This window comes from Anser anser (assembly GCF_964211835.1).
Source record: "Anser anser genome assembly, chromosome: 10".
NCBI lineage: Eukaryota > Metazoa > Chordata > Aves > Anseriformes > Anatidae > Anser > Anser anser.
In genome coordinates this window covers 13,166,679-13,191,221 of record NC_139730.1, presented here as the reverse complement: position 1 = coordinate 13,191,221, position 24,543 = coordinate 13,166,679, and the positions used below count along the sequence as shown (strand labels likewise).

Genomic DNA, 24,543 nt, shown 5'->3' with positions numbered 1-24,543 from the left:
TCGCGCAGGGCGGGGCTTCCCACCCTCCCGCCCCGTTGCCTAGCGACGCGCACCGCTCGCCCCCCCATTGGCTGCGCGCCGCCCCGCGGCACGCCGGGAGTCGTAGTCCCTTTGCCCTCGCGTTGCCGTGGCGACGGGGCTGCGAGGCCTGGAAAGGCCCGGAGGTCCCGCAGGCCCCGCGGCCTCCCCGGGCGCAAGGGGCGGGCACAGCTCGGGCTCGGCTCCGGCGCCTTTATTGGGGGCTGCCCCCGGCCCTGCAGCGGGAGGCCGGGGCTCGGCGGGGGGGAGGGCGGCAGCGGAATCCTCCCCGGGCTCACAGGAGGGTCTTCATCAGCGCCTGGGCCTGCTTCAGCTCTGCGGGGAGAAGGAGCGGGCGGCGGGGCTGCAGCGTGAAGCAGGGGCTCTGCCCGCAGCACCCCTCCCGCACCCCCCCGGCCTACCTGCCAGCAGCACCCGGAACTTGTCTGCGGACACAGCCACGGGGACGGCCGCCACGCCGCCACCGCCCCGGCCCCGCACGCGGAGCAGCAGGTGCACGAGGGGCTCGCCCACGTCCCGCAGCTCGCTGGAGCTCAGCGTGTAGTCCACCCGCCAGGAGACCGAGTCCAGCTGGCTCACTTCAATGGGAGGGCAGGGTCAGAGCCTCCCCCCCCACGCCCTGCGGCCTCCCCCAAAATAACCCAAACACCAGAAAGTAACCCAAATGCGTCCTCAAGAGGAAGAGACCCTGAGCAGCCTCTCTCCCCTGCCCCTAAAATCGTGGGGCAGATGTACTGGGGACCCCAAAAGCTGCACTCACATCGCAGGCTGCAAGCCCTAAGGCTCTCCTGCAGGGAGCTCTGCTTCTCCTCGTAGGACCGGCACAACCCCGTGGCGTGTTCTGCCCAAGAAAAAAGACAACACACACACACAAAAAGCACCCACTGATGCCAGCTCCAGCCCTGCTGCAGCCAAACGCCAGGTGTGCGGCAACAGGACATGGCCCAAACACCTGGAAGAGACCCCGGGGGCAGACAGCGTGAACGGGATGTGGCACAGAAAGGACGAGAGGGCGAGGACAGCCCCATCCTGCACTGCTCGCTGCGGGACTGCGCACAGCGGAGGCAGCGCCCGGTGCTGCCGGCTCAGCTGCGGGGCCGCCCCTGACGCCCACCCCGTGTCCCACCTTTGGGCAGCCCCAGCTGCTGCAGCTCGCTGGACAGGGACTCGCCATCCACGTTGTGCTTGGCTGCGCTGGAGAAGATGAAGTCGAGGACGGCGATCGTGGCCTTCACATCGCCAGACTCTGCAGGGAGGAGAGGATTCAGGCCGACGGCAGCCAGACTCCCTCTGGGAGGTGCCACCTCCTGCAGGGCTCCAGGTGGGGAGAGCAGGGCCCTTGGCGGCAGCAGAGGAGCAGGGCTCACCCAACTTGGCATCCGACGTCAGCTTCAGGATCTTCTCATACTGTGGGAGACAAGAGCACGCACTAATTATACGATAAAGCGATGCTTTAATTCCATTAGCGCTATAACTCAGTGCTACACTGTAAAATTATAACTAAGGCAGAGGCTTGGAGAGCTTCTGTGGTCCCCGGTGGGGTCGCAGTGGATCACCACACCCCCCCCGGGCAGCTGAGCACTCACGTCGATGGCCTCTCCCAGCAGCTCCCGCAGCACCTGGGCACAGATCAGCTTCAGCTTCACGGAGGACTGGGGGGGGACAAGGACGGGTCAGCGCCGCCCGCCCCCGGCAGCCGAGCCCGGCGGGGGGGCGGAGAGGGGGGGGCGCGGACACTCAACGATTTTGGCCAGGACGCTGATCTCGGCCAGCACCCAGTCGGGGCAGTCCAGGTCCCCGCAGAACCGGAACCGCTGCGGAGGAAACGGGCGGTGAGAGCCCCGCCGCGGCCCCCCCGGGGGGAACGCGGCTCCCGGCCCGCCCGCCCGGTCCCGGCCCCACCATGTCGCCGCCGGGCGCCTCCCTCCGGCTCCGCCTCCGCGACCCGGAACAGCTCCGGCCCCGCGCTGCGCTCGGCGGAAGGAACCGGGGGAGGGCAGCGGGAGGGAGGGGACGGCGAGTCCCGACCTGCCTCGGGGCTGGGGGCGGCACCGGGAGCGGAGCCCGCTTGACCCCGCCCCTCTGCTCCCGGCCCCGCCCCTCCCTCGCCGCGTTCCCGCCGCGCCCGACCTCCCGCCCTCAGTCCTCACTCAGGTCCGACCCTCAGTACTTCTACCCCCCCCCCCCAGGTTCGTGGGCGGGGCAGAACAGGGAGTGCTGCGCAGGGATTGGGCGCACCTCGAGCCACCGAGCGTCACGATTGGCTGCGGCGTGCAGCCGGGCGGGGCCAGAGGCTTAAGAGCGCGCGGGGGTGGCGACGCTGCTGCGGCTCGGAGCTGCGTGCTGGGGGCGGTTCCCTCTCGGGGCTGGGAAGGGGAGGCTGAGCGCGGCGGTCTCGGGGGTTGAAAACTGGCTGGGGGGGGCTCGGGAGCAGGGGCTGCTGTGTCTCCTAAAAAGCCTAAGTGCTGCTTTTGTCAGAGCTTCGCAACAGAAGCTGATTTCAGGTTTTTTTTTATTTTTTTTTTTTTTCCTCTCGTGGTATTTGGATTGTGCTACACTTTTTCTACCTAGATCCTTATTTTGAGTTTGTACCCTCTGTTTCTGCGTCATACCACTCTATAAATGGATTGATTTATTAAGAGAGAGGTTCCCCTGCCCATGCACTGGGTTTCACTGCCAACGTAACCATTTTAGCTTGAGCACTGGGTTTCACCCCTGGATCTCTGTTCTCAGTGTGTGACCTGTATTTTCATCTTATGCCATTGTATAAATATTGACTGATACTTGTTTAATTACGGTTTTGTCCCTCATGCACTGGGTTTCACCACCAGCGTGCTGTCTTCAGTTCACATCCTCTGTTTTTAGTTTGTGCCTGGTGTTTCCACCTTAGATCGTTATTCTCATTTTGTGATCTGTGATTTCAGTTCCTGCTATTTTATAAATATGTAAGCCTGTGCCCTGTGTTTTTTTCCTTCACTCCTCAGATCTTTATTTTCAGTTTGTGTCCTGTTTCAGCTCCAGCTGATCGACACTCCAGCTCTTTTCAGTCCCAGCTCTCCATCTCAGCACCAGCTGCTGGCCACACAGGAGCAGAGATGCTCAGCCTTCAACCAGCTCCTGTCAGCTCTGGCAGATTTCAGCTGGTTTTGGCAAGACTATAAATCAATCGCTGTCATAACTTGAGTATCGCTATTAACTGTCATAGTTGTACTTTGTGTTTGATTGATTGGTTAATTAATTAATTGGGAACTGTTGCAAGCTATGTACCAGCATTGTATACTCAGCCCTTTCACGGATCTCAGAAAGGCGGGACTCAGCCTCTGCTGTCAAGCTCTGACAAAAGCAGCAGTTGGCACTTTTTCTGAGATGCAGCAGCCCCCAGCCGGCTTTCAGCCCCCGACACCGCCGCGCTCAGCCTCCCCTTCCCAGCCCCCAGAGGGCGCCGCCAGGGCCCGAAGGACGCCACCACCGCCGTTCAGCCCTAAACTGGGCTCCGAGGCCGGGCAGCGCCGCCGCCCCCGCGCGCTTTTAAGCCGCGGCCACGCCCCGCGCGGCCCCGCAGCCAATCGCGACCCTGGGCGTCTCGGGGTGCGCCCAATCCCGGCGCAGCGCTCCCCGTTCCGCCCCGCCCACGGGGCTGCGGGGGAGCGGTGAGGGTCGGACCTGAGTGGGGACTGAGGGCGGGCGCGGCGGGAGGGGCGGGGCCCCGCTGCTGGGGGCGGGGCCTCTCCAACGCCTCCCGCGCGCCCCCAGCCCCGGTCCCGGGGCTCCCCCGAGGCCGCGGCTCCGCAGCGGGGCCGGGCTCGGGGCCGCCGCGGGGGCGGTGTCGGGTGGCGGAAGCGGGACCCGCGGCAGGCGGTCGGGAGGGCCGGGGGCAGGGCACGAGCTGTAACGAGCCTGAGCTGCGAGAAGCCGGAGGAGCGGCAGGTGCATGGAACGTGCCGAGCTGAGACAGAGCTGGAAACGAACCACGGTGTGTGAGCTGAAAATGTAGATCCGGGATTAAACACGCAGCGAGAGTTGAAAATGTGGATTCGAGGACGAAAAAAACGCGGCCGTCAGCCAGCGCTGGGAATATCTGGAGCAGCCCTCCTCTGCAGCGCACAGCTGCGGCGTGGGGACGGGGCTGAAGCTGTCACCCAGGGGCGAGGGGCAGCAGCCGGGGGCCGCGACGCAGCCGCAGGGACCGGCAGCAGCAGCAGCTGTGCCCGGGGCCGGCTGTCCCCGGGGCCGGCTGTCCCCAGCACGGCGGCAGGGCCCCGTGGAAGCGGACCTGAGTGAATACTAAGGGCAGGAGGTCGGGCACGGCCGGGCAGCTCGGACCGCCCTCCCTCGGCCCCTGCCCTGCACCCCTCGGGCCGCTGCCGGGCTGTCCTTTCAGCGCTGGCTGATGTCAGCTGGATTTGACAAGGCCATAAATCAATCACTGTCAGAACTTGGATATCGATATTAACTGTCATATTGTACACTGCGGTTATTGACCGCTTACTTAATTAGAATCATAGAATACTAAAGGTTGGAAATAACCTCCAGGATCATCTGGTCCAACCATCCCCCTACCACCAGCATCACCCACTGAACCATATCCCTGAGCACCACGTCCAACCTCTCCTTGAACACCCCCAGGGACGGTGACTCCAACACCTCCCTGGGAACCCGTCCCAATGCCTGACTATTTTATCTGAGAAGAAACGTCTCCTCATTTCCAACCTGAACCTTCCCTGGCACAACTTGAGGCCATTCCCTCTGGCCCTATCACTAGTTACCTGTGAGAAGAGGCTGACCCCCAACTCCCCACAACTTCCTTTCAGGCACTTTGCAGAAAGCCATGAGGTCTCCCCTGAGCCTCCTCTTCTCCAAACCAAACCCCCCCAGTTCCCTCAGCCACCCCTCACAGGACTTGTGTTCCAGGCCCTTCACCAGCTTCGTAGCCCTGCTCTGGACACGCTCCAGGGCCTTGATGTCCTTCTGGCAGTGAGGGGCCCAAAGCTGAACACAGTACTCGAGGTGCGGCCTCATGGCTGTGTACCAGCATTGAGTAAAGAGTCTATGGGCAGAAAGGGGTTTTTCCTTTTCTGTTCAGCTTTCTTCTTCCACTGTGTCATACATCAACTTCAGCCTGGTGCACACTGTTCTCCTGCACTTCCAGGACACGTGTGACTGGATTCCTGCTTCTGGTGAGGGCCTGTGGGCCCTGCTCTCCCCCCCACACCCCCAGCCACCTTGGTCAGTTTCCCAGCCCAAACAACAGCACTCGGCTCTTTTGGGGGTCTCAGAATCAAGGGACTCAGCCTCTGCTGTCAAGCTCTGACAAAAGCAGCACTTGGGCTTTCCCTGAGATGCAGCAGCCCCCAGCCGGCTTCCAGTCCCCGACACCGCCGCGCTCAGCCTCCCCTGCCCAGCCCCGAGAGGGCGCCGCCAGGGCCCGAAGGGCTCCGCAACCCACACACGGCCCCGAGCCGGGCTCCGAGCCCGGGCAGCCCCACCGCCCCCGCGCGCTCTTAAGCCTCTGGCCCCGCCCGGCTCCGCGCCGCAGCCAATCGCGACCCTGGGCGTCCCGAGGCGCGGCCAATCCCGGCGCAGCGCTCCCCGTTCTGCCCCGCCCACGGGGCTGCGGAGGAAGGGGAGGGGGAAAGGAGCGAGGGTCGGACCTGAGTGGGGACTGAGGGCGGGCGCGGCGGGAACGCGGCGAGGGAAGGGCGGGAGCCGAGGGGGCGTGGCCTGGAACCGAGGGGCGGGGCCAAGACCCGGCCCCGCCCCCACGGGCCGGAGCCCCCCGCGCCCCGCGCGGCTGCGGCGCCCCCCGGGAGCCGGGACCCGGCCGGGGCCACCCCGGGACCGCCGCTCCCGGTGCCGCCCCCAGCCCCGAGGATGGAGGCAGCCCCGCGGCTGGGGCTCCGGCCGCTCCCCCCGGAGCGGCGGCGCAGGGAGCAGCAGGGGCACAGCTCGTCCTTTGCAGGCTTTATTGAGGGCTCGCCCCGCGCTCACGCCCCGGCAGAACCGCGGGCACAGCCCCTCCGCGCGATGCCCACGGCCACGGCGACCGCAGCCAGCGCCACGGCCACGGCCACGCACACCAGCCCCGTCCCTGCGCCGGGCGCCGTCACCGCTGCACCTGCAAAATGCAAGCAAGTCGTCAGAGCACGGCACCGGGGCAGAGCTGCGGGGCGGCCCTGGCTGGCTGGCGCTTACCGTCCCCTCCCTCCCGCTGCTCTCCAACGGCTCCTGGGTCTGCCGAGAGCAGCACGGGGCCGATGACCACGTCAGCTTCAATCTCTTTCCCTGGGCAGGACGGAACCATGAGCTGGGCTCACCCCGTCCCACACGTCCCCACCCGCACCAGGACCTTACCCTCAGGTGCATCCCGACGGAAGCGGCGGCCGGGCCATCGCTCCAGGGGGTTGAGCCTCCGGGAGAGCGCGGGGGGCTCACAATTGCCCGTCTCACAGCAGCTGCAGATGTCCCGGGTGCCTTCCACCGGCACCCAGCTGGAGCAGGGCAGGAGCACCGTTACTGGCAGGTGAGGACCCCCAGCACCCACCCCTCTCTGGAGGTTTCGTGCCCAGAGGAACCCCTGGAGCATTCCCAAACCCAGGGCCACCACAGTGGTGGAGCTTGGGTTTGATGTCCTAGCACCTGGTGCCCCCTCATCCATCCCACCCAAACCCACAGAGGATTGGTGTCCTGTGCTTGGATGCTCACCCCGTTTGGGTCCATAAAAACGCCCTGGGGTCTGTGCCACAGCTACTCACGTGTTTCTGGCTTTATTGAAGGAGCAAGCCTTGTTCTGGGGGTCTGGGGCTTGGTCTGCCGGCGTCACCTTCAGGTGGCAGGTGATGTAGATCTGGGGGGAGGCAGGGGAAGAGCTGGGCACCTCTCTCTGGGGGCACAGTGCCCACGAGGACACTGCCTGGCTCAGGCCGGGCTTTGGGGACAGACGCACGCAGCCTTACCAGGTTCCTGGTGTCCCCCGCGAACCTGAACACATCGATCCTGAACCGCAGCATGTCCTCCTGTGGCCGGGGGGTTATGAAGGCAGAGCTGGTGTCATCCAGCCTCCCGTCCACCAGGCACCTAGACACAGGACAGGGGGTGTCAGCATCCCAAAGGAACCCCGAAGCACAACCCTCACCCGGGGCTCACCCGTTGAAGTCGATGATGGTGTAGTGGGGCGAGGAGTCGCCGTCGGGGCTCAGGGCGGCCACGCAGCTGTCCACGAAGAGCCGCAGGGGCACGTGGCTCTCGGTGCTGACCTCTGCCTGGATGTTGAGGATGTCGCCCAGCTGGAAGCCGGTGAAGGGTCTCTCTGCGCTCCAGTCCTCTGCAAGGCAGAGTGGTGACAATCGGGGTGTCCCCAGGGGGCAAGAGGTGGGACCGCAGAGGTGACGCCCCAGGGAGCAGCAGCACCTGTGCTGGATTTGGGCATGTTGGCTGCCCCAGTTGGGCAACTGGGACCAGGGCTTTGCCATACTGGATGGTGAATACCCTCTGGCACATCCTACCTACCGTTCATGAGGCGCAGGGAGAACACCAGCCTCTCCTCAGCCGACAAGGTGGAGCTGAAGGGAGCCCAGGTGGGCCGGATGGCATTGCTGCTCACGTTCTCCCTCCTGGCAAGGGACGGTGTCAGGACGCAGCCACAGACCGGGGGGGTCGCAGGGGGGCAGCGAGGATGCGGAGCCCTTACCTGGGGTAGTGGCACTCGATGGGGATGACGGCGGGGTTGGTGCGGATGATGACGGGGTTGCTGGCGGGGCTGGGGTCGTAGTTGATGAGTGTGCGGTAGATGAGGGCGTCCGGCGTCACCTGGGCAGGGAAAGGCTGCAAAGCTGGCAGCGAGACCACCAAGACCTCCCCACCACCCCCCACGCGCCCCAGAACCATCCTTTTCCCACCAGAAAACAAAAATGAAGGGGTAAAATGCTGAGCTAGGGACTTTGCGCCATCGGGGGTTGTCCAGATGGAAGCACAAAGCAGCTTTGGGTGAAAAAAACTCCTTTTTGGGAGCGACACCCCCTCGCCCTTGCCACTCATCCAGGGCAGGGGGTGGGAGCGGGTCTCACCTGCACGACGCTGCCGCACTCGTGGAGGCCGGCGGCGAAGGTGACGGTGTTGTGGGCGGCGTTGAGCGAGGAGTGCTTGCACGCCGCCGGGCCCAGCGTCAGGTCGGCCACGTTGATGAGGCGCCCGGTGCCGAAGAGGTCCCTGTGCACCGTCACCACCAGCTGCGCCTCCTGGCACTGCACCGTCACGGGCTGCGAGCCGGGCACGGGCTGCGAGCCGGGCACAGCCCGCGAGTGGGACTCGGCCCCCCAGGTCCAGGCCGAGGGGTCCCCCCGCGCCCCCCAGGAGAAGTCCCAGGGCGTGTAGGAGGCCACCTCGGCCACCAGCCAGCAGAGGAGCCCCAGCGCCAAGCCGCCGTCGCATCGCATCCCGCCTGCTTCCAGCTCGCCCAGCTCAGGGAACCAGGGCTGCGCCGCGATGCTTTATATCCCCGAGCCCCCGGAGCCGTCCGCCCGGGGGGGACGGGGAGGCAGAGTCATTTCCGGGGTGCCGGGCCCCCCGTCCCGGGCTGCCCAAGGCGAGAGAAAACATCCTCGTCAGCCTCTTTGGGGGAATTGTTTAGAAAACTCAGCAGAAGCCGGAGACGGGGAGACGGGTACAAAGTGGCTTGTTTAGGTTACGCGCCGGGCGATAAGGGGCTTTTCAAGGCCCCCGGGGAGGTGACAGGAGCAGGGGGAGCTGGGGGGGGGCAGACCCGGCCGCTTCTCGCCGCCCCCTCCTGGAGGAGCAGCCCTGCCCGGCGCCGCCAGCCCCCTGGGATGCTGCTCTTCCCGCTCGGACGCTGCTGCTCCCAGAGCCCCCAGCCCACGCAGGGGCTTTTCGCAGCCCCCCCATGGGATGCTCGAGCAGCAGCTGCTGGAGCTCCCTCACCAGCGGCACGAGCGTGGCGGTGCTCAGCCAGCACCCGTTAATCCCCGTTTCGGCCTCGGTGCTGCCGGCCACGAGGTTAGGGCCGGGCCATGAGATGTGGCCCCGTGTTATCGCCTCTCCTCGGGCCGTGTTTGTTTTGCTGCCGGCAAGGAAACGGGACGGGGACGCAAGGCGAGGCGAGGCGCTCCACCCCTCGCTCCCTTCCCAGCACCCAGCTCTGGAGCAGGGAAACACCCGGGGCCGGCACTTGACAGCTCTCAGGGAGAGGGATGGCTGATTAAAACTAAACCCCACACACCTTTAGTCCCTTCTTTTGAGCGTCCCTACCTCCTTTCCCCCAGTCCTGCCAGGGCACGGCAGACCCAGGATGCTCTGTTCCACACCCCAAATCCTTCTGCACCTTTCGGCATGTCCCCAGCCAGCCTCACGCAAGGGGCAGCAGGACGATGTGGATGTCTGAACCGGGAGCAGCTTGACCATTTGCTGGGAAATTTAAAGGAAATGGAAACAAGGTTTTGGGCCAGGTGTCAGCCAGCACGCTCCTAGCAGGAACCCCACTGATTTTAGACCTGGGGATGGCTTGTACCTGCTGCAACGTTCCCCAAAAGCTGCGTGACGCACCCACATCACCCTGCCAAAGTCCTAAACCTTCTGCCTTTCCTGCTGGCTCCTTTCCCCATGAAGCTGGCCAGGGCTTCTCCTCTGTGTTTAAAATACCTTGAGACCGCTGCTTGCGTAGAAATGCCAGGGATTCCAGCAGGGAGCCTCTGTCTCTGGCAGAATATTTGGCAAATGCGCTCACGCTGACGAAAGATAAGGGCAGTGGGCGATGCTGAATCAGTAAATAAGCGGGCGGCCCCGCCGGGGGAGCCTCAGCATGAGGGCAGCAGCACGGCCGGGTCCTTGGCTGGGGAGGTCGGGGGTCTGGGGGTGCTAGGGCTGGATCCCCCCAGGAAACAGCCCCTTGGGGGGGGAGTGTTGCCTGCACAGCTGCAGCTATCCTCGGTGAAAAGGCTCCAAGACAGGATCCGTCGGTGAAAAGGCTCCGAGACGGGAGGGGTTTGGCTCTGGAAAAGGGAATTTCTGCTCCCAGCTGAGCCCTCACCACTTGCCCCCGTGCCGCTCTCTCCTGAGCAGATGATGCTGGCCACGTACCCGCACAGCCAGGAAAGGGGGCGAGCACAGAGCTGGGGGAGGCAGAGACCAGAAAGTCCCAGGGCAACCCCACAGCAGCGTTTTTCCCCCGTTGTACAAAGGAAAGCAAATCTTGCAAGCACATCTCATTTTTACTTATAGCACGGAACTTTAAGTCAAAATGCAGCTGGGGAGGGGGCTCAGGAGGGGACAGGAGCTGTTAAGGGGGACAACTGCTCATGGGTGCAAGCCAGAGAGCATTTCCCCATCCCAAATCTCTTTATAGAGCTGATTTGGCCAGAGTTTTCCTTCCTTCTTGGAGGCAGATGGATGCTGCCAGCCTTTGGAGCCCCCCAGATCCCATGCTGTGAGCAAGCCCCAGCTCCTGCCACGTCTCTGTGCCCCCCGCTTTGCTCTGGCAAACATCTCTATGGGACTTGGTGCCACCAAGCTAGTATATTGAAAAGGCATTTGGGGAAAAAAAAAATAAAAAGAGCCTTCTAGAGCATCCTGCCCATGCAGGGCAGCAGAGGGAGGACCACATTCCAAGCCAATGTGGCTGCAGCCCGCCCCAAAGCCCCTTTCTGGGGGTGAGCAGGGGCAGAGATTCCGATCCCTGCCCCAAGGACTGTTTGCACACATAAATATGTAACAAGCCTTGGGGGAAAAGTGTAAACAGTCCTTGGGGCAGGGACTGGAATTCCTGCCTCCCCCTGTCCCGGGAAGGGCCTGACCCACCCGCCCTGGCGCTGGGCTCCCTTCCTTGCCCAGCAAGGCTCGAGGTCTCCCCAGGCAGCAGCTCCAGGCAGGAGGAGAGCTGCCCTCGGCCCCGCGGGAGCTCCTCGCGCCAGAAGAGCCTTCAGTTTAGGGATCCGCAGAGCCCTTTCTCCTCACCTGCAGCAGGAGCGGGGCTGGAGGAGCCCAGCCTGCTTCCCAAGCTCAGGCTCGTGGTCGTTACCTCCTCCCTGCCGGGTTTGCTTTTCCAGATTTGCTTTTTGCAGGAGGCCGGCTTGCGCACAGAGCACTTCAGCTTTAGCACGGGACACAAAGAAAGTCACCCAAACCCCCCAGGTTTCTTAACTCATCTCCCACATACACTCCAAATTTTACTGAGCCCTCAGCCCTCCCTGGCTTTAGCTTAATTTCAGTATGAGTGAGGAATTACCGATGTGCCACAGGAGCATTTTTAAGGCTAAAACCCCCTGCTTCTATGAACTTCTATGAAGAAGGGCAGTGTGCATGATGAGTTTTCTCACCGGTTCCCTGCTGGGTGCTCTGGAGGATCCCTAAGGCTCCACAAAGCCCTGTTGAGGGCAGGAAAACGAAACCCAGATGGGCTGAGAGAGGCAAAGCAGCCCAGCTAATGGGTTAAAACAGGGATTTTACGGGTGAACACAGGGATTTGCTTAGCTCAGGCTCCAGTGTTCTTCTCTACCCCCATCTCAGGAAGTCCCCCAGCCTTTCAGGTTTACTTCTCTTTATTAGACAGGCCATAAAAGCTGACATCATCTCAGACAGGATTGCTGGGCTGGCGGCAGGCAGTCAGAGCTCCCAGAGCAGCCAGGATCAGGACGACCAAGCCAAAAACCGCAGCCAGCCCCAGGACCAGCCCCAGGCGACCTCCTGCACCTGGGGAGAAGAAGCAGGGAGGCGTTACAGGGACAGAGCTGGGACCTGCCACGGCCTGCCCTACATCCCTGCCCTCACCCTACCTCCTGAGGGCATCCTGCCCCTGCTGGGATGCTGCCAGCTGTGGATGAGCAGGGGGCCAAGCATGACATCCTCTTCCTCCACCACGGGATCTGGAAGGGAGGACACTAGGGCTCCGATGAGCTCCTCTGGACATTTAGCTCCCCCAGGCTCCAGCCACCCAGCTCAGAGCGAGCTGTCTCAGCAGTGCCAGAGCCCAGGAGGGATGCAAGACCCCACAAACCTACCGGGCTGGGAGGAGAGGTCCCTCCGGGAGCGTCCTCCTTGCCAGCGGGAGGGAGCCTGGAGCCTCCTGGAGAGCCCCCCCAAGGGGCAGCGCCGGCCCTCGCAGCAGGAGCACACATCCCGGGGGCCTTCCACGGGCGTCCAGCTACAAGAGAGCCGGGTGACCAGCCCACCCTTTATCAGGGACACCTCACACGCTTTGGGGTCCCAAGGAGAGGCCCCAAGCCCCCAGGTACTCACAGGCTGGTGGCTTTGTCAAAGGAGCAAGCCTTGTTCAGGGCATCGGGAGCACGGTTGGCCAGGGAGGCCTTCAGGTGGCAGGTGATGTAGATCTGGGGCGGAAAGCAGAGCAAAAGGGGTCAGCGCTGTTAGAGGAGTCCCCAAAAGGAGCACCACCACCCCAGGGGAGCCCTGGGCCACGGTCCAGAAGTGACAACACGGGGTGACCCCGCTGAGAGGTATTTGCCTCGGGAAAGCGGTTTTGGGCCAAGCTGTGCCCTGCCCAGATGGGGGGGACTCCCTTCGGGGAGGATTTACCAGGCTGCTGGAGTCTGCTGCAAACTTGAACGCATCCACTGCGAACTGGAGCACGTCTGGCCGTGGCCTCGGGGATATGAAACCTGAGGTGGCATCATCCAGCTGCCCATCCACCAGGCACCTAGGCAAAAAGGCAAGGCCAGTGGGTTTCTCCTTGCTGAAATCCAGGAGGAAAGGCGTCCCTACCTGATGCACAGCCAGCTCGTACCCGCTGAAGTCGATGAAGGCGTACTGGGGAGAGGAGCCCCTCTCCAGGGCCGGGGTGGCCACGCAGCTGTCCACAAAGAGCCGCAGGGGTGCATGGTTCTCCGCATCGACCCCAGCTTGGAAGTGCAGGACCTCTCCCAGCTGAAACACGGCCGAGGCTCTCTCAGCACTCCAGTCATCTGGAAGCAGAGCAGGCTCTTGTGAACGGGGAGCTGGGGGGCTCCTGGTGCTTCTCCCCTCCCACCCAAGGAAGACCTGGTGGCCGCCCACATCGCACCAAAGCCTGGTGGCCCCAAAAGCACCACATCCGTGTGCCACCAGCACGCCCCGGGGCAAAACCAGCACCACCTGTGCCACCTAGTGGAAGCCCGGCCACTCCAAAGGACCCTGCCCGAGGAGACCCTGGCCCCAAACCCACCGCTCATCAGGCGCAGGGAGAAGAGCAGCTTCTGCTCCGAGGCCACGGTGGAGCGGAAAGGTGCCCAGGTGGGCTTGATGGCACTGCTGCTCACATTGGCTCTCCTGGGGAGAGGGATGCCCTGGTTAGAAGGCTCCGTGGCAGCAGGGTTTGGGAGGTATTCATCCACATCAACTCACCTGGGGTAGTGGCACTCGATGGGAACTACAGCGGGGCTGGTGCGGATGATGATGGGGTTGCCTGCATGAACTGGGCTGTAATTTAAGGTTGTGCTGTAGATTAGAGCATCAGGGGTCACCTGGGGAGAGACGAGATGCATTATCCACCATTAAGAGCCCTTTTCCTTCAGCTGCTTGAGTGGAGCAGCACATTGAAGCCTGGCTCCTCAGTGCTGAGAGGTTTCCTCTGGCCACCAGCAGCTGTGCAGCACCCATGCTGCCGCAGGGACGCTCCTGCCTGTCCCAGCACCATCTGGCCAGCAGCACAGCTGGATGTAGATGTGCTTAAGTTCTTTTTTTTTTCCCCTCATTTCCATGTTCCCAGAAGGAGGGTCTGTCCCCCAGGGGGCTTTGCTCAAGGGGATTTAGTGAAGGTATCTGCTGGCCCCAAGCCTCTCCAGAGGAGAGAGACCAAAGGTAATTTCCTTTGGGGCAGCATTATGCCATGCTCTAGCACCAGCTGGCAGCACACAGAGGTCTCCTAAGCTCAGCACCAGCTGCTGGGGCTCCTGGGCTACATTGCCACCACCCTGGAGGAGGTGACCACAGCACGCACAGGAGGATTTGGAGATCTGTCAGGAGAAACCCAACCTCTGCCTGGTCTGTGCCCTTCCCTGCTGATGCACCACCAGAGCCTGCCCCCAGCCCAGACAGCATGGCTTCTGCCACTCCTAAAACCAGAATGAGATTTCCAGCTCCTGGGAAAGGCTTTTAAGCTTTTAAAGCCCAACCACACCGCTCTGCCAAAGCGGGACACGCTTCACCAAGCATTACATCAGCTCTAGCCCACTGGCGAGCAGCAGAGCATCGCGGCAGCAGGGAGCCTGCCCTTGGCTAACAAAACCACCAGGTTTTATCAGCAGGCACTTACAGGGCTGACAGCTGCTGCCTTTCTAGGGCTGGCTTCAACACTGAGATGGAGGAGAAAAGCCAGCCCGAAGCCCTTAGGGGGATGCCCAAACGCTCAGCATCCCTGCCCTGCACACAGCACCCCGATAGAAGATCCAGTCCCCATCCTTACCCTGAGGGTGCTGCCACACTCGTGCAGCCCAGCCACGAAGGTCACCACGTTCTCAGCAGCATTTTGGGCCATGGCCGGGCAGCTGGCCGTGCCCAGGGTCAGGTCCCCAGCCCGGACCAGGCGCCCGGTGCCAAAGAGGTCCCGGTGCACTGTGAGCACCATCTGTGCCTCCTGGCACTGCACGGCCACAGGGTGCAGGGGGGCGGCAGCCTGGAGCTGGGAAACGTCCACCCATGCCCATGGGGAGAAGTTAGGGGGCTGCCCCCCGGCAGGAGCCCCCCATAGCTCTGCCTCCCCTCTCAGGAAGCCCCAGGGGTTGTAAGCAGCTGCCTCCCCCAGCAGCCAGCAGAAAAGAGCAAACCCCAGGCTGCTCCCAGGCCCCATCCTGCCCACCAGAACCCAGCACAAGGAGCATCAGCTGCCACGGGGGCTTTTGTAGCCCTCGCCTCCTGTCAAGGGCGATTGGCAGCAGGTGAGAGCAGCTGGATCCCTGGGGAGCCCATCGGGGTGGGTGCTAATTAGCTAATGAGCTGCTGGGTCCCTTGCCAAAGAAGAGGTGTTGGATTTTAGCCAGCTGGAGGTTTGTATGCCTTGTCTGGTGATAACCAGCCCTACCAAGAGATGAGTCCCACCTCCAGAGAGTGGGGTCCTTGTGCTGTGGGGGACTCTGGGGTGGGAAGGAGGTGGCATCTGCCCTCTCTTCAGGTCCCCAAACTTGTCCCTGTCCCAGCTCCTTCAGCCCTGCAATGATCCTTGTGGAGCTGCTCGTGTCAAGGGCAATTGGGGGTCTCCAGGGCACGAGGGATTCACGGCTGGCTCTTTACCCAAGAAAAGGCGATTTGGGGCCAGGAAGGAGACGAGGACATTTTATCTCAAATCAGGTGGAATAATAAAAGGAAAAGAAAAAACTCCTGCATTTCCTGGGGAGGGGCATGTCCCAAAAAGCTCTGGGAGTCCTGGGGCATTGGACAGCCTCCAGGATCCGGGGGGATCGTGAAGCCCATAGCCCACCTCCCAGCCCAAGCCACGTCCGTGCTGCTGCAGGACGAGCCTCCACACGGTGGCATCCTCCCTCCAAGCCGCACTCCCTCCGGGATTTTAGCAAAAGGGAGGAAAATGCTTGTTTAACCCCTCCCTGAACAGACCCATCCCACTTCCCGGGCAGGACCGGTGCTGGGATGAGCGGTACCAAAACACCGAGTAGAATAATCATTATTAGGAATAATAACGCTTTTATTAGAAATGAGGCGTCCCTGAGAGGGAGGAGGCCAGGTCCTCGTGCTGGAGGCCATAAATCGAGGAGGAGGACGAGGGTGGCTCTGCGCAGCGGGGCACCGGGGGCAGCTCGGGGCTTTGCTCCTGGCCCCAGGGGACCCTCGGTGCTCGCCGGGGGGCGTTGAGGGATCGGGGAGCAGAGGCAAAGTATTTGTGACACACTTCAAAACAGAGAAATGATTTATTTCATCTGCAGCCGGATGCTCTGGGCAGCAGCACCCTTCCCCAAGAAAGCGTTTGGAAAGCTCTCCCGACAGTCTGGTGAACCCAGAGGGGACGCGAGGGCACGGCAAGATGTCAGGATCGGGGCCGGGACCGGAGCCACCAGGCAAGGAAACATCGGAGGTAAAACCAGGGACGTGAGCCTGCAGGGCTCGCTGCGCATGAACCAGGTTGTCGGACCGCAGGGCACCGCCAACTTTCAGTAGTTTTCCTTGTTTTTTACGTCTTTCGGCACATCGCTGCCTGCCGGGGTCTCGTGGCTTTCATCCTGCTGGCGCTGGAAGTAGACCTTGACCTTGCTCAGGTTGCAGACTTTCTTTTCAGAGTCGTGCCGGTGAGCATTGACCAGACCACGCAGCTTCTGGAGACCCTTCCCGGGGTCACGCCGGTGGCAAGACCACAGCTCGGAGAGGCCGACGTTGCACGTGGCCAACCTTAGGGCTGATGCCTTGGTGAGGAGCTTCTCCTCCAGCAGGGGCTGGAGGGAGGCCAAGCACCCCAGGCTGGCGTGGCTGAGGACCAGCCTGGGTTTCTTCACCAGGTCGACGTCCAGCACCTCGCACAGGTCCTTCACAGCCCTGGCGTTCTCCATGGCGCTGTGGTCACTGAGGTCCCGCCACAAGTAACTGCTGGCCAAGTTCTTCAGCCTGTAGTTGTCCTTCTCGGGAACCTCCTCCTTTATCAGGGGCAGGATGTCCAGGAAGCCGTACACGGCGGAGCTGAACTCCTCGCTCTTGCCCAGGACTGTCAGAGCCTCCAGGAGGGTGTGAAGTGGCAGAGAGCAAAGCCCGAACCCACCCAGGATGGGCCTGTGGATGGCATGGAGGTGGCTAAGTAGATTCCTCATGCCAACCTCGCAGACGCTGTTTTTGGCCATCAGGCTGGGCAAACATTTCACCGGCTGGATGAGGACTGGCAATATCTGCTCCCCATCGACCACTGCCATCTGGATGATCTCGTTTTCTGGAGAAGACCCGAGGGAAGAGAGTGAAGAGAAATGAAGGAAAAGCAGAATTAGTTTTACTTGGTAGGGAAATAAAACAGATTGAGTTGCTCTAACAGCCTCAACAACAGCGGGGGGATGAGTGATCCATCCTTTTTTCCACCTCCACCCTCAACTTCTGGATCAGCCCCACACCACAAACATGAGGGCTCCTACAGGTCTTGGAGGGTGGACTAAGGAGAGGGGTTTGGGAAGTAAAATCCACCTTGCCCAAAAGAGACTGGCCCATGGGAAGAAGCAGGGGACCCATGTTTTCACGTGGAAGATGCAACGGCACAGGGCTTAGCCATCTCAGAGGAATCTCCCCATGGCCCTATGGGTTTCGTGCTTCTCCCAGCCCTCCAACTGTCTCAAAAAACAACAGCAAGGCCTGTTAGGGGCTCGAGAGATTGTCCTCTCTCCTATGGTAACCTGTAGGTAACCCCAAAAGCCAGGGTAGAAATGCCTAAACTTCCCCCCACCCCAAAAAAAAAAAACAACAGAGATACTGCCAGCAGCGGGGATTGAAACCAGCTTTGACATGGCACACTCGCTGCAGAAGGCGTCCCCAGTTAGGATCTTACTCAAAATCTTAACGTCAAAGAAGACCAGGGCCCCTTGTCTCGTGTCCATTGTGTTCTGCAGGCGGATGGGGAAGCCCAAGTACTCTTCGCTGGTGTTATCATCAAGCATGTTACTGAGACCATCCAGCAGGCTGGAGTCCTGGAGGAGCAAAAATTAGCTCTTACCAAATGTCTCAAGGAGAACTGGGGTTGCAGCTCTGGGTGCTGACTTGTCCTGGAGGTTACCAAAGCCCAGAAATGTATTCAAACTGCCTACTGGAACCCTCAGGGTGTAAGAAGCCCCTCCAGCTGGTCGTGAAGACTTGCCTCCTCCAGCACCCCAGACCAACATGATGTGTCCATAGGAGGTGGCCCGCTTGAACCCTTCCTAACTGGCTTTCTGCTCAAAGGTGGCAGAAAAGTTGGGGCTACCAAAGAGCTGAAGGGTTTTGACAGAGGTATTTTGGTGCTTGGGAGTGAAGAGTTCCTTGCCAGGGGATGTTGGGACGGCCCTGGGGGTCTGGAAGCACCAAGTGGTGCAGTCTCCATGGCTTAGACAGTGAGCAACGCACGGCTGAGCACGGAAAGCTGCACTCACCTTGGACTCCTCATCCACGCTGTCCTCTTCAGCGCTTTCCAAGCTGGAATTATTGCTGTCTGCTGGGGTAGGAAAGATGTGCCCATGAGTCCGAACAGATACCCCCTCAAGCCACAGATAAAAAATACACCACGGTGGAAAATTCCACCTGTGGCTTCATTGCTCAGGACACGAAGAGCCTCAGGCACACCGCTTACCCATCTTGCAGAGCCCCTCGTTGCTATCCAGCATGCCTTCCAGCAGGCCGTCGTCCATGGCGGGTGCCAAAAAGCTGGTCCCAGGCTGCTCCTCACAGCTCGGCCTCTGCGGCCCCACCAGCACATTCCATCCATCGTCGTCCTCTTCAACCTTCATCACCTTCACTGGCGACGGCAGCGTGTTGGTGTTCTTGTCCTTCTTCCTCTTGGCAGGGGTGGAGGTAGAGGGGCCCTACGTGGGCAAAGCAGAGCTGGGTGAGCATCCCTACATGATCAGGATGGACATTTTGGTCCTTGGCCAATGCAGAGGTCTGAGGGAAGGACTGAGGATCCTCAAGCCTTGCCACCTCTGGCCACTCGTTTGAACCCAAGGTAATGACCCCAAGGTAATGACCCCAAGGCAGGTGAGATGTTGTGTGAGTGCAGGTCCCACCACGCACCTTGCTTGGGTGAACAAACATCTGCCCATTATACCAGCCTGGGACTGTGATGGCTCCATGTGGGGACCAAAAGAGGACACGGGGCAAGGGACAGAGGTGGGAGCAATGAGTAGGAGGTTTGGTTGCTTGAGAGCAGATTGGTGCTTGGAGATGTGTGTGTATGGGGAGGTGGGTCCTGGGCTTTGGAAGGGCTTTGGGAGGGGGCGAGATGAGGCAGAGCAGAGGATTCCTATTTTGGGAAGATGGAGAGCATGCAGTGGTGGCAAGGGGCATGAGCTGGAGAGCTAGCATGGCACAGGGAAGGAACTTCTTCCTGGACATGTAATTCATGGCCGTTGGTGCCTCAGAGGCAATTTATGGCTGATGGTACCATCCTCCAGCTGGTTCCCAGCCCCGTGTGTCCCTGCCCAAAGCAAACATTCATCTTGCCCAGACAGGTTCTGCTGCCCTGTGCCCAGCACCATGTCCCCATACTGGCACCATGCTCCCCTGCCCAAGTCCCACCCCAAATCCCCAGGGCAGGACCCCTCTGGGCTGCGCGTGGTGATGCTAGACCAGTCCCAGTCCGGGGGTGGGACTGGAAACCAGCAGAGAGCTGGCACCAGAGTGGCTCTGCAGCCCAGCTCTCCTTTCAAAGCAAGACAGGTGGGGACAGTGGGAAAGCAGCAGCCAAATGCTCAAGCAAAGGTAGCCCCGAATGAAATCCCGGCACAACACGAGCAGAAAGCCTCACCTGGTGGGAGTTTTCCATGGCTGGAGCAGGGGCAGCTTCTGAAAGAACAAAAACACAGCGTGTTGAGAGCGAGCAGGGCTGGAGGTGCAGAAGGTGCAGGTGGCCACGGGGACGCTGGAGCTGTGGGTAACCCCAAGCCCCACCAGGAGATGCTACAGAGGCCAAGTTCAAGCAGCGAGGCTGCAGGCTGGGTTGGAGCATTGCCTGCTCGTCCTGCTGCCCACCCTGGCATTAAACCCTTTCCCCTCTGGGTTTGCAGCTCGTGGAGGTGCCTGCACATGCTGGGAAGGGAAAAAGACTGTTAGTAGCATCATGCAGTGAGAAGTTAACACGATTTGGCAGCTGGGGGCATGCCACCCTGCCGACCCCAGCCCGGTGTCCCCAGGGCTCCTGTGGCTTTGGCAGAAGGCTGCCATGGTCCTGTTCAAACCCCCGGTGGAGAAGCAGGGCATGGTTTGGGTAGCCCCAAGCCCCCGGTCTCGGGAGGGCCCCTCCAGGCTGCAACACCAGCAAGAGACAAAAGTTCAGCCCAGGAGGACTTTATTGGCACAGCAAAGCGAGACGGAAAGCTTGGTCCCTGGGGGGACACGTAGTGGGGCTTCCGAGCAGCCGCAGCCTGGCGCAAGCGTTGTGGTTTGCAAACCGAGCAGCTCCCTCTTGCAAACGAGGCTCCTCGCACCCCTCCTTGCTCGGAGTGCCGGTGCTGAGCATCAAGACGGTGCCACAACGGGGATGTCACTTCTTGTCACTTCTTCCTCCTCTTCCTGGGGCTGCTGGTGGGCTTCCAGCCACGCTTGCCCCTAAAGGGGCGCTCCTTGGGGGACGCAGACCTCGGGGGGCTGGCGGGGGGCTCAGAGGCAGGGGCAGATGCTGTGGGACCTGGGGTGGTCTCATCCCCCTGCAGGGCGCCGGAGGGGAACAGCTCCAGCAGGTCAGAGGGGAGCATCGGCCAGTCCAGGTTTTGGGGGTCCTGCGGGGGGGTGGGCATGGCCGGGGGGTTGCAGCACGGCTGCAGCATTGTCCCCACGGTGGAGGCGAGGGCACCCAGGGAGCGGGACATGGACCGCACGCCCCGGGACAGGGCCGCCAGGTGCTTGTTGGACCTGCAGTGAGCCCGCAGCAAGCAGGAGGTGACCCGCAGGAGCTCGGTGGCCTGCTGCGCGTGTGACCTGGCCCAGGAGCCGAAATCTTCCTGCGGGGAGGCCTGGAGGGTCCTGGGGAGAGGCGCGGTGTCCCCACGGGTCCCACGAGGTGACGCCAAGCCTTCCTCCGCTTCTTCATCCCTCTGCTCGAGGGACGTGTCCCCTCCCTGGCCTGGACACATCTCCTCAGGAGGCTGAGGCAGGAGGCTGAGGCTTGGGGTGCTGTCATCTTCAGATGGGGCGTCCCGACGGGGAGCAGAGGTACCTGCCATGGGGACGGGGGCTGAAGGGAGCAGGAGAGGGGCGTCAGGCGGTGCTGCCAGGCTGCTCTGGTGAGGGGAGGTGTAGGGGTGCTGCCTACCATGGGGGGAGACGCAAGGAGCAGGGCGGGAGGCAGCTTATCCCCAGGAAACCGCAAGCTCCAGCCCTGGGGAGCTTAGTTGTGGAAGCCCGTGGCTTGCCAAGGAGGACACAGCCCAGGTCTGAATGGCATCGGCCCTGACAGCAGCAAGGGGATGGAGTGGAAAACCCCACAAACGTCCCTTGCTCTCCCCCCATTTGCAGGAGGGATGCTGACACCTCCTGACCGCGCCTGGCTCCTTCTCTGCACACACCATGGACGTGTCTGCCGTTCCCAAAGCACCACATTCTGCCTGGAGAGCTCGGGGAACACCTGGGAAAACCCACCGGTGGCCAGCCCAGGTGTCACTGGAAGCCTTTTACCCTCCCGGTTGGATGTGCCGTCCCAAGGCAGCAAACAGAGGGGGAATCACTGCCCCGGATTGCCCTGTGCAGCCCACGTTGAGCAAGGCCAAGCAGGATGGAGGTGGGCAGGACCCGGGGACGGACGTGACACCTGCACGTGCCACAGCTCTGAGAGGGTGCCAAGGTGACCCAGTCCTCCCCACCTCCCTTCTGCCCACGCCAGCCTCCCTGTGAGCCTCTGCTCCATGTGCCACGCGTCCAGGTGCCACAAACCTCCCTTAGCCCATGGCATGGCTCGGTCCCAGCCCTCCCGTTACAATTGCATCCGGGGAACGGCAGCACGCCCCAAGAGCAAGAGTCCGTCAGGTCACAGGAGGAGACTTGAAACCCACGGAGAACTCTGGCTCCTGCAGGGTTTTGACCTTCAGCCCCACTTCCAGCCTCCCCCCAGCCTCTGCACATCCTCACCTGTGCGCCCCTCGACGCGCTCGGCCAGCGCCTGCAGCTTGGTGTGGCACTCGGCGAAGTCCCCGTGCTGCGCTTGGCCCCCGGCCGCCGCCGGCTGCAGCCGCTGCAGCTCCCGCAGCGCCTCCTTGACGAAGGGCTGCATGTCCATCACCTCCTGCTCCGTGGCGTACAGCCTCATCTTCTCCACCAGCCGCTCGCCCGCCTCCATCCGCCGCAGCACGCCCTCCACGCGCCGCAGCTCCCCCGCCAGCTCCCGCCGGCCCTGCTCCTGCCGCCGCTCCACCAGCCCCAGCAGCTCGTCCTCCTCGCGCCGCACCAGCCGCACCAGCTGCTCCACGCGCTGCCGGATCAGCTCCCGCGTCTCGCCGCTCGCCGCCTCCAGCCGGGCGGCCTCCTCCTGCAGCGCCGCGCGCGACGCCTCGAAGCCGCCCCGCCGGTGCGCCAGCTCCCGGCCGGCGGCCGCCAGCTCCTCCTGCCGCCGCTGGATCTCGGCGCCGATGTCGCAGTGCTGCCCGGCGTGCTGCGTGTCCAGCAGGGCGCAGATGCAGCACACTGGCTTCTCGCACTTCTTGCAGTAGATGCTGCGGGGCCAAGCGCAGGTGGAGTGGGTGGTTAGAGCGTGGCCCGGGGCGAAGAAAGAACTTTTCGAGAACTTTTCCGTGGGGGCGTTTGAACCTTGTCCTGCATCGTGCCCGTAGCCGTTTGGGGGACTCCTTACCCCTAACCCCCCCCCCAGGCTGGTCCAGCACCACCAGCCAGACCCTTTCCTCCTGCCCAAACAAGCCGCCTTCCTCCTGGGCTCCAGCAGCCTCGTCCCCTGCCCTCCCGTGTCCCATCACCACCTTCCCCATCAAACCTTCCCCCCATTCCCCAAAGCTCACCCTCCCTCCCCTCTCGGGGACCTGGTGCCAACGGGGACAGCGGAGGGCCACCAAAGAGCTTGGTGACATGAAACCAAGCGTGTTGGGAGACCTACCTTAGGGTCTGGTTCTTGTGGGTGGGGTTGGAGCAGGACAAGCTGCCGGTCCTCTTGGCGCCCTCGAGGAAATCCTTCAGCGCCCCCGCCCTGATGTCCTTCACCCTCTTGGCCTCGTGGCTCTCCCGCTTCAGGTAGCGCTGGTGGGCCTCGAAGCAGGTGGTGCACAGGAACTCCTCGCACTCGGAGCACCAGTACTCGCCCTCCTTCTTGCAGTTGTCGCACAGCAGCTCGGCCCCGCCGACGATCCTGCGGTAGACGCGGAGCCTGGCCTGCAGGCTGGCGAAGAGCACGTTGTCCACGTCGGGGATGCCGTTGGCCTGCGGGATGGCCGCCTGGCACACGGGGCACTGCCCCACGGGCTTGTTCTCGCTCAGGCAGCCCAGGCACAGGGTGTGCAGGCAGGTGAGGAGCTTGAGGCTGGGCGATTCCTGCCGGCAGCCCTCGCAGAGGACGAACTGGAAATCCTCCTCCTCCTCCTGCTGCTGCTGCTGCTGCTTGGGGAGGGAGGAAGAGGGAAGAGGCGAGGCCGCTGAGCACTCTGCCAACTTCACAAACCGCAGCTGGAGGAAGGAGGAGCGTGGTGCTTCCCGCTTCCCTCTGGCAGTGCCGCGGGATTTGTGCGCAGGGGGACCCCGGCACCCCACAGGGCGAAGGAGAGTTGGGGTGGGGAGTGGGAAACCCGGCCTCCAGCCCCCAAACCCAGCCTCCAGCCTCCAAACCAAGTCCGTGGAGGCACACAATGAAACATCCCGGAGCCTGCCGGGACACAGCACTTCCCACCACCCCCAGCATCTCCCACCCCAGCCTCTTTCCCCCCAGCCCAGCTCCCCTCTTGACCCCTTCCCAGCCCGGCTGTCCCCCATCCTGGCCTCCCAGCCGAGGCTGACATCCTCCCTCTCCTCGACAGCCTCTCCACCCCGTGGCCTCCAGCATCCCCCCTTCCTCCCCATCCCTTGCAGCAGCCTGACGCTGCCCGGGGGCTCACCTGGTCGGGGCTGGCCATGGTGGGGTGAGGAACCCCCAGCTCGCCACTGAGCCTCCCTTTGGTTTCTGCTGCTTCTGCTCCTGCTGCTGCTGCCCACTTTCGATTTCTCCTGCGCTGGAACCAGGCTCCACCTTCGGGGTGGGCAGGCCAGCAGCGCAGAGCCCTCTGCTGATGGCTGGCGGGAAGGGCTCCGGCACCAAAGGGGCTTTTCCTGGGGGAGAGGGGGCCGGGAGGGGACGTGAAGCCCTGCAGAGCATCGCCATGGCCCTCTTTGTCCCGGGGGGGGCTGCGCCCTGCTTCCCATCCACCCCACCAACCTTCGAGCGATGCGCCGGGAGCAGCCGCTGGCAGCTATGGGACTGCCACCAAGGGGGGGGGCACCACCAAAGAGGGGACCACCACCAACAGAGAACGACCTCCAAAGAGGGGATGACCCCCAGAGAGGGGATATTTTCCCGCCAGTCCCCAAAATTTAGCCCAAGGAAGGAAGAATGAGGCCAATCGAGCCTTTGGTTGGGCGGGGAGCCCCTCAGTCTGCTTGGTGCCACACAGCCCCAAGCTTTGAGGAAGAGATTTAGCAGGTGATTTGGTGTGAAATGTCTCGGTTTTCAATGCCACCAGTCAGCCTCGTCCTGCTGGTCCTGCAAAACGCTCCGGGGCTGGCTGAGGATGCCCGGAGTCCGAAATGTTGGGTGCTGGAGGGGAGCTGAGCATCCCCGGAGAGACTCTTGGTAGGACTTGGGGTGTTTGCATGGTGAGATGGAGCCCACGGCACCCCCCACGCAGCATCCCCCACTGGCATCAGCTCCCC

The 24,543-nt window shown here is 62.4% G+C and overlaps 3 protein-coding genes across 5 annotated transcripts; all 3 read right to left on the bottom strand.

Moving 5' to 3' along the window:
* Positions 1 to 217: 217 nt before the first annotated feature.
* COMMD4 (COMM domain containing 4) lies at positions 218 to 2,103 on the bottom strand. Its single transcript, XM_083850645.1, has 8 exons — positions 1,942 to 2,103; positions 1,782 to 1,853; positions 1,626 to 1,691; positions 1,407 to 1,446; positions 1,166 to 1,285; positions 800 to 880; positions 441 to 617; positions 218 to 354 (listed from the first exon to the last, which is right to left on the bottom strand). The coding sequence occupies exons 1-8, from the start codon at positions 1,942 to 1,944 to the stop codon at positions 314 to 316; spliced, it is 600 nt and encodes a 199-aa protein (XP_083706771.1). The 5' UTR covers positions 1,945 to 2,103; the 3' UTR covers positions 218 to 313.
* A 3,884-nt stretch (positions 2,104 to 5,987) lies between these two features.
* Positions 5,988 to 14,865, bottom strand: LOC310904778 (uncharacterized protein). The gene is made up of 21 exons (XM_083849949.1): positions 14,444 to 14,865; positions 13,384 to 13,502; positions 13,205 to 13,308; positions 12,788 to 12,965; positions 12,580 to 12,700; positions 12,283 to 12,374; positions 12,045 to 12,187; positions 11,820 to 11,909; positions 11,624 to 11,736; positions 11,066 to 11,137; positions 10,079 to 10,160; positions 9,402 to 9,456; positions 8,103 to 8,523; positions 7,727 to 7,845; positions 7,546 to 7,649; positions 7,183 to 7,360; positions 6,993 to 7,113; positions 6,792 to 6,883; positions 6,391 to 6,527; positions 6,232 to 6,321; positions 5,988 to 6,154 (listed from the first exon to the last, which is right to left on the bottom strand). The coding sequence occupies exons 1-21, from the start codon at positions 14,825 to 14,827 to the stop codon at positions 6,024 to 6,026; spliced, it is 2,946 nt and encodes a 981-aa protein (XP_083706075.1). The 5' UTR covers positions 14,828 to 14,865; the 3' UTR covers positions 5,988 to 6,023.
* A 793-nt stretch (positions 14,866 to 15,658) lies between these two features.
* Positions 15,659 to 24,491, bottom strand: LOC310905059 (protein PML-like). Of its 3 annotated transcripts, none has more exons than XM_083850632.1 (8): positions 23,733 to 24,491; positions 22,745 to 23,241; positions 21,769 to 22,349; positions 19,454 to 19,491; positions 18,281 to 18,512; positions 18,084 to 18,145; positions 17,507 to 17,645; positions 15,659 to 16,903 (listed from the first exon to the last, which is right to left on the bottom strand). In XM_083850632.1, exons 1-8 carry the CDS (start codon positions 23,748 to 23,750, stop codon positions 16,140 to 16,142), a joined length of 2,331 nt encoding a protein of 776 aa, XP_083706758.1. In that variant the 5' UTR covers positions 23,751 to 24,491; the 3' UTR covers positions 15,659 to 16,139. The 3 variants fall into 3 exon arrangements, with proteins under 3 accessions (XP_083706758.1, XP_083706760.1, XP_083706759.1); XM_083850634.1 differs by having other exon boundaries at positions 18,084 to 18,142; XM_083850633.1 differs by having other exon boundaries at positions 22,745 to 23,238.
* Between the last annotated feature and the right edge of the window lie 52 nt (positions 24,492 to 24,543).